Source organism: Zingiber officinale, chromosome 4A, assembly GCF_018446385.1.
Source record: "Zingiber officinale cultivar Zhangliang chromosome 4A, Zo_v1.1, whole genome shotgun sequence".
Lineage (NCBI taxonomy): Eukaryota > Viridiplantae > Streptophyta > Magnoliopsida > Zingiberales > Zingiberaceae > Zingiber > Zingiber officinale.
In genome coordinates, this window is record NC_055992.1 from 107,007,198 (window position 1) to 107,019,847 (window position 12,650).

The 12,650-nt window shown below is 39.5% G+C and overlaps 1 protein-coding gene across 1 annotated transcript in view; it reads right to left on the bottom strand.

Annotated features, from left to right (window-relative positions):
- The window catches only part of LOC121972593 (G-type lectin S-receptor-like serine/threonine-protein kinase RKS1), a 62,222-nt gene extending 49,800 nt beyond the window's left edge, over positions 1–12,422 (bottom strand). The window contains exons 1-2 of the mRNA XM_042524246.1: positions 12,271–12,422; positions 10,589–11,776 (exon numbers count right to left, since the gene is read on the bottom strand). Of these exons, the coding sequence (XP_042380180.1) occupies positions 10,589–11,776; positions 12,271–12,346 (1,264 nt within the window). The 5' untranslated portion in view covers positions 12,347–12,422. The remainder of the gene's footprint in view (positions 1–10,588; positions 11,777–12,270) is intronic.
- Positions 12,423–12,650: the final 228 nt, after the last annotated feature.

Sequence of the window (12,650 nt, forward strand, 5' to 3'; positions counted from 1 at the left end):
GATTTGTCTCCTAGCAATTAGACAATGATAGGCTTTTTCATTATTGGATTCCTTATACCCTAAACCTTTTTTGTTGAAACTTGTACTTTGGCTCCCAATTATCATGTTTAAGGTTTTGGATTCAATTTCAAATTTTCTGAGGGCATTGGTAAGGTATGTTACATTTTCCCTTAAAGCCTTATTTTCTTCTTCTAAACATGAATCATTTGAATTTGTAGAAGAAGCATGCATATCATTATCCCTAATAGGCATGGATTCTAATTTTTCCTTAAGCATGCAAATATCATATTTCAAGGATTTATTTTTCTTTTTAGCCTTAAACAAATCATCATTTATACTTTCAATAATTTTAATTAAAACATGGGGAGGAAGATAATGTACCTCACTTACCGAGACATCTGAATCCGATGTTTGACCTCCCCCTTCACTTGAGCTCCCTTCTTCATCTTCACTTGAGTTCCTTCCTCCTTCTTGTTCGGATGAGGTGGAGGCTACATTGTCAATTCCCATTAGAATAAAATGGGACACATGGTGCTCTTCTTCCTCCGATGACGATGGATCATCCCATGTTGCTTTTAGGTTTTTGACATTCTTCCCCTTTTCTTTTGACTTCCTCTTCTCTTCCTTCTTCCTTTCTTCTTTCTTCTTCAAGAGATGGCATTCATCCCTCATGTGCCATTCTCCTTGGCAATTGTAGCAAATAACCCTCCTTGTTCTACTTTTGCTTCTTGAGATTTTCATAGCATGAGATTTGTTAGTTGAAAACCTTTTAAATGCCCTTCTTATTTTCCTTAACATATACGCCTCTTGATTGCTATCCATTGAGGCACTTGATTCTTCGGAGTCGGAGGATGGTAGGGATGAAGCATTCTTCTTCTTCTTACCCTTTCCCTTGTTTGCCACAAGGGCTACTCCTCTTGATCTATTGGCTTCTCCATCTAATCCTTTAACTCGAGTCTCGTGAAGCTCCATGGTTGAAAAGAATTCATCTAGAGAGCTATTCTCTAGATCATTTGAAATGTAGAATAAATCTACAATGGAGCTCCAAGTTGTGGTTCTTGGAAAAGCATTGATAGCTTTCATCAAGATATCTCGGTTTGAGAGTTTCTCACCTACACTTGTTAGTCCATTCAAAATTTCTTTAATCCTAGCGTGAAGTATTGATATCTTTTCTCCTTTTTTGAGTTTGATATTGTTGAGTTGAGTTAGGAGAAGATCCCTTCTTGCTAGTTTTACTTCTGATGTCCCCTCATGAAGTTCTACTAGTTTTTCCCATAACTCCTTGGTGCTTGAGTAGTTCCCAACCCTTGTTACTTCTTGTTGGGGAAGGGCATTTAGCAGATGATGTAAGGCCTTTGAGTTTGCTAGATGCTCTTCCCTTTGCTTCTTGTTCCATCTTATTTTCTATAATATCTCATTATTTTGATCTCTAGGCATTTCAAAACCATTTTCCATGATTAGCATAATATCAAAACCGGTTTCAAAAAATACCTCCATTCTCTTTTTCCACCAAGAGAATTCTCCTTCGAATTTGGGTGGATGAATGCTTGAGCCTGCCATTTGATGATGTTGCTCTTCTTGGCGATTAGTCTGTTGAAGGGTGTTCTCGCTCTGATACCACTTGTAGGGGATTAGTGGCCGGTTAAAAGGGGGGTTGGATAGCTAGGTCACCCCCAACTTCGATTTCTTCTCTAAAAAAGATTAGTGTGTAGCAGAAATACGAAAACTAAAACAATAAGAGCAAACAAGAGAGAATACAAATGCTAACACAATTCCTTTACGTGGTTCGGAGATTGCTTGCTCCTACTCCATGACGTGTCCTTGAGGTGGGTGAACCCTTGATCCTTCGGTGGATCAGTCCCCGATAATCTTCGGCTAGATCTTACTCCTTCTCGGTGGAGTGCAACCTCTCACAAAGCTCTCTTCCTCTTACAAGATGGAACTTAGGTTTGGAGAGGAAGAGTGGTTTTAGAAGCTTTGAACAATAACAAAGGAGTGATTCAACAATAATCAGTAACATCCTTTATGCCCCCAAAGCTCTTCTTTTATTAGTGGAGAGAGTTGATCAACAAATCAACTCAACCTGACACCAGTCGACTAATCCATGCATTAGTTGATTGGTGTGAACGTTGGACACAGCCAACAGTACAACGCATAATCCACGATCCTGCCAACAGTTATATACCAGTCGACTGATCCCCATAGCCGACAAGCACAGAAGCATTATGTGCTCTTCATGAATTTGGACCAGTCGACTGGTACAAGTACCAATCGACTGGTCCAAGTACCAATCGATTGGTACCTTACATTCACTCACACTCATCCTCTCCGGAGTCCCCTTTGAAGCCCTATTCCTCAGCCTTCGTCCCTCAAATGCACCCGAGCCCGCGGCTCCTCTCCGTGCCATCCTTCACGTTGCCTTGAAGTCCGCTTCCTTTGGTTTCACTCCGTTGCTCCACGTCCGCGGTCCCTCGGATGCACCATCCTTCACCGATCTCATGGACCCGAGCCATAGGATGAGCTTCCCAAGCATGGCCACACCAAACTCCTCATGTGTGTTTCACCAAATCATGCAAGACTCAAACACATATCAAATACATATGAAAACCTAACTTAAACTCTTTGACACACACATCAAAATCATGATCGTACCGATCAAACCTAGGACAATTGCGCCAACATTAGTCACCTCTTCTTGAGGTGGATAACAAGTAAATCCTAGTGTTAGCATTGAGTGTGTTTCTTGTTGTTTATTCTGCTCCACATCATCGAAGAAGCACATCAACGAACACGCGAAGAGCTATTCACCCCCTCCTCTAGCATATTTCGACCCTAACAAGTGGTATCAGAGCGAGATTACTCTTCACCAGAATCATCTTCGGAAGGGGCAAGAATCTAGAGGGTGAAGAAGTTGAAGCAATTTCATCAAGTTAAAGACTTCATCAAAAGCTCAACTTCAAGATGGAATTCTGAGATGGACTCGGATTCGACACAATGGTGCCTCCACCATTCACAATGATGAGCTTCGATTCTTGGAAATCAAGAATCAAAAATTTCTTGATGATGGAGATAGAGCAATGGTTTGCTCTCATGGAAGGCTTTGAAGCTCCAAAAGATTCAAAAGGTAAAATTCTCAAGAAAAGTAAATGGAGCAAGGAGCAAATTCAAAGGTGTAAGGCAAATGACAAGGTAACTAAGTTATTGGTTAGTCTATTGCTAAGCAATCATTTGCAAAATTAGAGAATACAAGGATGCAAATGAACTTTGGAGCAAATTGACCAAGCTTCATGAAGAACCCTCCACTATACCAACTCAAGAGAAATCCAAAGAGAAAAACTCATTGGAGCAAGACCAAGGGAAGGAGGATTCGAAGTTTGAGAGATGCTCAACATCCGAAGAAGAAGTCCAAGAAGCTTCATCTTCAACGGAATGCAACGAAAAGGGAAAAGAGGGAGCATACTCTTTGTTCCATGTACAAAATCAAGATGAAGAAGCCTCCACCTCAAGGATTGAGGGGGAGCGACCTTCGTTGACACCGGATCAAGAAGAATGAGAAGCTTCTACTTCCAGATCAAGAGAAGAAGAAGATGGGGCAACCTCCACAACACAAGCAAAATCAAATGGAGGATCAAGTATCATTCTTACACGTGAAGGTATAACTAGTCCGATTAAAAATAAAAATCATATTATATATTTTGAGTGTAGGGAACATGGGCATTAAAAAAACAAATGTCCTAAGTTGACCAAGAAAAAGAGTCAACCGACACTAAAGGGCAAGGAGAAGCCCAAGGAGACCGCCCCCACAACAAAGAAGAGCAAGGAACACATTGTGTATTTCTTGTGTTATCAAAAAGGGCATTATCGAAGCCAATGTCCAAAGGGGAAGAAGTCGGTCAAGCCCAAAAGAGGAAGCACAAGTCAAGGGGGAGCTCTTAAGAGCAAACCCAAGGTAACATTTATTGATGCAATTCCTCTTAGACAAGGTAAAGAGCATGCTAATTCTAATTTATATCATTTTAATGTCATTTACCATAAAAATAGAAAGCATGATAGCATTAAGAAAAAACATGTAACTCTTCATGCTAAAACTACCTTACCTAAGGTTAGGAAGGTAGATAACTACTTGGGCAAAAACACTAAGGATAGTAGATACAAGCCCAAAAATAGAAATGCTCAAGGATTTAAAGAAAAAACAAAATCTAAGGACTTAAGGTTGGAAAATCAAACCTTGAGGTCAAGACTTGATAAAATTGAAAAGACCCTAAAAGGAATGAAAGATATTCTTAAGGGGCAAAATGAGCATAACCTAGGGATAGGAACACAAAAGTCATCTTATGGTCATAGAGGGTTGGGATACAAATCCAAAGCCAAGAAGGGTGCCCCTTCTTATCATAGTGTTCCATATAGTTATTGGACCAACCCTAGTTTTAAGAGTCAAGTCAAGGATACAAGGAAAGTTATCCCTAGGAGTATATTTGCAACAAAAAATGTGACTAAGACCTCTAAGAAGTCTAAGAAAATCACTAAGAATGTTACAAGGGAAGCTATCCGTAGAGTTGACCTAGAAGAAGTGACCAAGGCTTCTAAGAAGCCTAGAAAGGTCATTTGGAAGGTATCAAGGGAAGTTATCCCTAGTGAATACCTAGAACATCCAAGGAGCACCAATAGGTGTTGGGTTCCTAGGAGCATCTTCTCTACCCCTTAGATGGGTTAGAGAGTGTCAACTCAAATTGGAAGGGTAGTTAACCCAACCTTGATGAAGTTGATACTTGGAGAATATTTTCAAGGTTATTGTTAACCTTTGAAAATGAAATGGATTATTAATTTACTCTGTATAAGAGTAAAGTGTGTCATAAATTAAGAAATTTGATGTAATTTTAATTGGCACAACAAATCAAGAGTAAAAGAAATGCCAAGTTGGAAGTTCGGTATTTTCTTAAGGAGTTAGGGGCAAGTTAGGCCTTAATTTAAATTGTTTACTCTTTGAAAGAGTAAGATGTGTCATAAATTGAGAAAATAAATTTAATTTTCATTGGCACAAAGTTTTGGCATTTTCTTGAAGAAAATGGGGGCAATCTAGATAAATTTTAAATTTGGCTAAGAATTAAGGATACTTAGATAGATAATCTAGATATATTTTATTTATGCTAAAACTTATCATGATTGTTTGCCCATTATATGTCATTACATCATATTTTGCATTCATGCTTATTATGAAAAATATAAAAATATCATATCATGTCATACATACATCATGTAGTTATAGCATATTTTCTTTTAAAAAATATTCATTTTGATATATACCATATATCATCATGCTTTATTTTACTTTCCTTGCAATTAAGGACAAATGACATTTACTAACAAGTGACATCCTAGGTGGATGTTCAAAATTTCTAAAATGCCTAGATAGATATGCATCATCCCTAGTTTAGGGCAAAACTAAACTTTACATCTCACAAAGAACCATAAGGTGACTTGTATATGTTTTAGTACACACTAGATACAAGTGAGGTGTTAGGATGATGAACAAAACTCAAAGATGTTAATGTAGTACATTCTTTTTGAGTTTTAGGTTCATCAAAACACATAGTTATGTGTACTCCAATCATTGGGAAAGTTAATGTATAAGTCATGTGCATTGAACCCAAGGAACATGGTTGGAAATTAGTTTTGAAAAATATTTTAAATATACTCTGGAAAACCTTGGTGAAGACTATCTTTTGATAGTAATCATCATTGAAAAGTTAAACACAAACTTGGAAGAAACATTGAAATTTTTACAAGTTTTCAATTTTGTGTAAATCTTTGAAAATGAGATGTATTTTCTTAGAAAGCTATTTTTCCATGATAGTATATATCCTAAATAGTGTCTACAAGAGTTTTCATAATTTTTTATAATTTTGTAAAAATTTTAGGACATTTTTGAAATTCGGCTGAAATTAGATTTCAGAATTTCAGAAACTCAATCGATCAACTGATCGATTGGGAATCCTCAATCGATCAGTCGATCGATTGAGATGTGTTTCTTCGTGGGCAGAGCCTCGTTGGATCGATCAACTAATCGATTCAATCTTTCTGGATCGATCAGTGGATCGATTCAGAGGCAATTTCCACGAATAGAAGCTCACGGAATTGATCAGGCGATCGATTGAATTGGTTTCAATCAATTGAGACCCAACTTCAATCGATTGGGAATACTGATTCTAGTTGTGAAAGCTTGATTTTAGCATTTTAAACCATTTTTAGTCTAGGTAACCATTCCTGACCCCATGAAATACATTTGTATACATTTAGGGAGAGTTTTCATGTTGAAAACAAGGATGGATTGGTTAAAGAAAACTATGTAGAAGTTTGGGTTGAGGTTTGTCTTCAATATTGAATCTTGAACTTCAAAACTTCAAATTTTGGATTTCCTAAAGGTTTAGGGATTCCAAGTCATTGTTGGTGCAATGACAGAAGTTATTACCATGTCTTTAGGGGGAGTTACTCTTTAAGGACATGAAAATTAATTTTTCATACACCTTGGAGGATGGTTAACCTTCCTTAGCGTAAATGCTCAAGGTTGAGCATTTACACACAATGGTGAATGGATAGCTCCATTGTTTAGTTGTGTAATGCTCAAGGGTGGGCATTAAAGATAATGAAGGGTATGAGACCTTCATTTTTGGATTGGTTAATGCTCAAGGGTAAGCATTGGAGATAATGAAGGGTATGGGACCTTCATTGTGGTGTTGTGAACAACGAGTAAAGTTGTGAACAATGGTGAGTAATTCTTCAGGGGGAGAGTTTTTTATGTGTGCCAATAGGGGGAGAATGTAGGATTTAAGTTAGGATTTTGCCCCTCTAGGAAAGTTAGGGGGAGAATGCAGGGTTTGTACTATGCCTTCATTACCTTAAGAGGGAGTATGCCCTCTAGGAAAGGGAGAGAATAAAGGAAACCCTCATTCGTGCTTTGGCATGAGGAAGAAGTTGAGGCTATGGATTAGCCTAACTTAAAGGTATTGTCAAACATCAAAAAGGGGGAAATTGTTGGTGCAATATCCCCTGGGTCAAGGTTGACCAGGTTGACTAGGCTTGAGTTGGCTCAAGCCTGAGTCTTAATATTTTGGATTTCGATGTTTGACAATACATAGAGATTGCGGATACAAATTATCTGATTGGGGAGATTGTTGATACAATTCCCCTCTGGTTACGGTTGACCAGTTAGATGTGAAGAAGAGTTAAGTAGGTCAAATGGTTGACCAGATACTTGACTGGGAAAGTCCTAACTGGAGGTTAGGCAGTTGAAAGTCCTGGTAAGTGAAGCTAGGTAGGTGAAAGTCCCGGTGAGTGAAGCCGGGCAATGGGAAAATCCTGGTGAGTGAAGCCAGGTGAAAACCCTAGTGAGTGAAGTTAGGTGAAAGTCCTGGTGAGTGAAACCTGGCATATGGAAAGTCCTGATGAGTGAATCCAGACAGATGGGAAGTCCTGGTGAGTGAAGCCAGGCAGATGAGAAATTCTAGTGAGTGAAGCTAGGCAGATGGAAAGTCCTGGTGATTGAAGCCAGACACGAGGAAATCCAGATGGGTCAACGGTAACTAGATATCTGGTGGAAGTCCAAGTAAGTCAAAGGATTGACTGGATACTTAGCACGAGGAAATCTAGATGGGTCAATGGTGACTGGATATCTGGTGGAAGTCTAAGTGGGTCAACGTTGATCGGACACTTGGCACGAGAAGAAAAGTCCAAGTGGGTCAAAGGGATTGACCGAACACTTGGTGAAGGGGACCTAGCAGGTCAAGGTTGACCAAATGCTAGACATGAGGTTCCAACATGTCACGGTTGATCGAGTGTTGGGTTTGGGAACCTTGGACTTGATTTAGGCAAGTCAAAGATGGGTCAATCGATCAACCGATCGATTGAACCATAGTCCAATTGATCAGTTGATTGATTGGATGTGTGCCACAATGAAGGTTTGGCCCAATCGATCGGTTGATCGATTGGGAGCAATTGTCGCGAGCACGGAACCTTTCCTAATCGATCTGTTGATCGATTGGGCATCTCCAATTGATCGACTGATCGATTAGAGATTGGATTTCTCGCGCACAGACGCGAGAAAGGCTGGATTGATTGGTCGATCGATTCAGCCATTTCCAGAATGCAAAGAGGCTCACTGAATCGATTGACTGATCGATTCAAAGCTTCCCCAATCGATTGAGAACCATTCAATCGATTAAGATCCGACCGTTGCACAGGTTTAAAGTTGTTGCTAGCAATTTCTTCAACACGGCTTCGGGCGCTTCTTCCCCGATCTTCACGATCTGCTCTCCACTGAACACACCGACACACACCAGATCTTGGAGGCTTAGAGAGAAGTGTTATTGCACTTCCAAGCAAGTCAAGAGGTGTATTCAAGCAAGAAGAAAAACAAGCTAGGGTTTCTGCCGTTTAAATCTTGTAAGATTTGATATTGTATTAGCTTGTATTTTGTTCTTCTTTTATATCTTTGTGTGTGAGCTTGTACAAGGCTTCTCCTCCTTCGATAGTTACCGTAAAGGAGTATTTTCATAGTGGATTAGTGAGTGAGGGCCGGATTCTTGGATTAGTCACCTCTTCTTGAGGTGGATATCAAGTAAATCCTAGTGTTAGCATTGTGAGTGTGTTTCTTGTTGTTTATTCCGCTACACATCATCGAAGAAACACATCAACGAGCACGCGAAGAGCTATTCCCCCCCCCCCCCCCCTCTAGCATATTTCGACCCTAACAGGGTGATCCAATTCTCCTGGAAGCTGAACGTGTAAATCATCTCCTTCATTGACCAAAGTTCTAAGATCCAACAGATCACCAGACCAAGTTATGCATCCATAAGATCCAAATTTGATCCTATCTGAAAGTTGAGAGATGGTACGCTGGCGTTGGTAGGTGGTTGATCGAAGGATGATGCGTCACTAGAGATCTGGAAGAACTCCTTGATGATCCTGCGCACACTCAGATGAGTCAACAAAGTGTTAGTGACCTAAGACCGGGGTGGGAATCCCTGCCTAGACCCTTCGACCCTCAAGTTAGTTTTCTCTCTCGAATGTGGAAAAAGAATAGTAGTGAAAATATGGCTTCGATGTCATAAATTATGTTTGCGTACCTTGCCAACGGAGAGGATTCCCCCTTTTATACCACCTCACTTAACATCCGTAGTCATGAGATGGTCCCTGGTGTGTCAGATTTTGTTAGAAGATGAGAAAAGTACAGCCTGAGTATCATGTAATAATTATTCAAGGAATCTTTTTCCTACCCCAGATGTACCTCTTTTGTCATTTATGAGTTGAGTTTCTCATGAAGCATCCTTCATAATGTGTCACTATAAGTATTTAATAAAGATACTTTAAGGGAATATTCACCGACAAACTTGTCAAGTTGGCTTAATATTGTCGGCTATTTGTCTACTACACATATTGAGAATACCTTCTATGGAGTGTCCTGGCCAGTCATGTATAGAGAATACCTTTTATGAAGTTTCCCTACCTGTCATATATTGAGAATCTCTTTTATGGAGTATCTTGGCTAATCATGTATTAAGAATACCTTTTATGGAGTATCCTGGCCAATCATGTATAGAGAATATCTTTTATAGAATATCTCGGCCAGTCATATATTGAGAGTACCTTTTTATGGAATATCCCGGCCGGTCATATATTGAGAACATCTTTTATGGAGTATTCCAGCTGGTCATATATTGAGAACACCTTTTATAAAATATTTCCAGCCGGACATATATTGAAAATACCTTTTATGAAATATCCCGGCCAGTCATGTATAGAGAATACCTTTGATGGAATATCCTGGTCGATCATATATTAAGAGTACATTATATGAAATACTCTGTCCAGTCATATATTGAGAATACCTTTTCGGAAGTATTCCGATGAGTCTTCACCTACCTGAGTATATGTATATATAAAGAATAATCATGTTTAGTTATCTTGCAAATGATATTTTAGAATCTTGCCCAAGTTAAGTCTATTTAGGCCAGACAGACCTTTACTGACCGAACTAATACATTAGACCTAGTATCTCATGTTCGGTCGATCCTCGTCCGTCCATTCGTGTAATACTGAATAAGGCTAAATGCTCTTTAGGTTCGGCCGGATTCATATTCGTCCGATCATATGCATGGAGTCCTTCATTCGATCAACCTTCACTTGGTTGATTACATGTTACAGACTAAATAGGGCTAAATGCCCTTTAGCCCGACCGGATTTATATCCGTCCGGGTATATGTATGGAGCCCTTCATTCAGTTAGCTTTCGCCTGATCAATTTCATGTTATAGACCAAATAGGGCTAAATGCCCTTGAGCCCGACTTGATTTGTATCCGCCCGGGTATATGCATGGAGCCCTTCATTCAGTCAACCTTCATTCGACTGATTAGAGCTAAATGCCCTTGAGCTTGGCCAGATTTATATCTGTCCGGGCATATGCATAGAGCCCCTCATTCAATCAGCCTTTGCTCAGCCGATTACATGTTATAGATAAAATAAGACTAAATGTCATTAAACTCGGTCGGATTCCGAACATATGCATGGAGGCCGAACTGTATAATTAGATTACCTGTAAGCCGAACGTATAAATCATCTCCTTCATCGACAAAAGTTCTGAGATCCAACAGATCACCAAGCCAAGTTATGCATCCATAAGACCCACTGATCACCGCATACGCCACGCAGGAGCAATCATTCAAGCACAAATTCTTGCAGTCATCGAGACTCATGTTTCCTCGCGGTGTAGCGTTCTCAGTGTCGGGCACCTTCACGTTCTGCACCTTGGAAAATTGGTTCGACGAGCAATTCAAAGGCTTCTTCCTCTCGCATCCGGCCTCTCTTCCATTCTCCGTAATATTTACGAACCCGTCCAAGCATTGGCACTCGACAGCAAAGTATTTATTGGTGCACACTCTGTTGCGGCCGCAGTGATTGTACGTATCGCACTCGTCCGCCGGAATCGACCACAAAAGTTGCCACTCTCTCTTGCCACCGCTGTCAAGAGACCAGCGCTGGAAGGTTCCATTGGCCCACATCACTGACCGTGTCAGCACTGGCGTCGGCGAGGCTGTGTACTTATTCATAATATAGCTCTCATTCTCGTTGGACACAAACGTGACATTTATTGAGTTGGCCAGCTGGCTGCTCGCCATCAATGGATGTCCCACGAACCAATTTCCGTTCCATAGGCCGCCGCGATGGTATTTGGCGGATCCGTTAAAAAAGACCAAATCCGGAATAGGTAGATCACGAATCATCTGGATGTAGTCTCCCGGAGAAGGATCCGTGGGGTTTTTCCATGACACTTCCCGCCATGAAGTGTTGGTCCGGTTGTCAAATCCGAGCTTCATGCCAGGGAGATACGTGGCGCTGTCGTTCGAGTCCTCAAAGCTCTGCCATAGAATCGAGTTGTTGTCGTTCAGCACGAGGTTTCCAGAATCTAAAAGCTGCAAGCGTGCAGAATTGAGTTCAGTGGATCTCGTTCCCGTCGACCAAACGATTTTGTCCTCCTCAAACAAGATTAGATTTCCATCGGAAGTGAAGTTGAAGGATGCCATGGATGTGCTGACAGACATGTTCCGATTGGCGATCCATACTACAATGCCTTCTTGCGGTGTGAAATTGCAGTACCAGATTCCTAAGTATCCCTTCGCTGAACTATTACTATCCAGTCTGAAGAAGCCCAGTTGAAAAAAGTCTCCCGTCGATGTCAAGGTCTGTCCATTGATAAGTGAGCTGTTCTCGATCATTGTATCTCCTGTACCAACGTCATAAATAAATATCTAAAGACATATTTATCAAATAAGAATCTTATTTTTTTTTAAATCTCCCTCGGCCATATCTGCTTTGTTCTAGTTTTTGTTTATCAAACCAACTGTCCGTTGACTAGTTGAAAATTGATTCAACAACACTATCCTATTTTACAATCTTCAAAATTCTAAATTTATATCAAATAAATATTATTGTATTTTAAATTTATTTTCTTTTATTTTGAACTTTACACTACTGAGACAAACTAATTATTTTGAACCTTTCTATTCCACTGCCGATTTAAACAACAATAATGGATGAAATGAAGCAAGTCGAGTGAAAGAGAGGATTTTAGAAACTAAAGGGATGCATATTTGGTGAAGTTTTCCAAAATAAGCTGAATTTTTTTTAATATTTAGTAAAATTAAATTTGATAGATTATTAAAATAAATTAATAAAATCCACAATACTGGACTAGGATTAACTCTTTCTTAAACATACCAGAAGATGAAGATTGGCCGAGGATGAAGAACGTTGCTGCTGCTGTTTTCAGGAAACAAGAAAGAAAGAGCTGCATCTTCCCAATGGAAGCTTAAGCTCTTAATGATCCTGTGTTGCTTTCATCTGCAATCTAACCTGTTATATTATCTTTTAGAGTTGTTATAATTCCTAACAAAAGATCTCAATTTAATGCCTTGAATTTCAAATTTGATTAAGTCTAGTCAATTTACTTGCCTATTTGAAAATAATTATGTGTAATAATTATGTGTTTGTAAGTCAACAATTTGACAACGACGGGTTTGAAAATTAAAAGCATGGAGTCACTGTCAAATTACTAGGTTACTAGTCTATGGCTATAATATTAGGAAATATATATATAT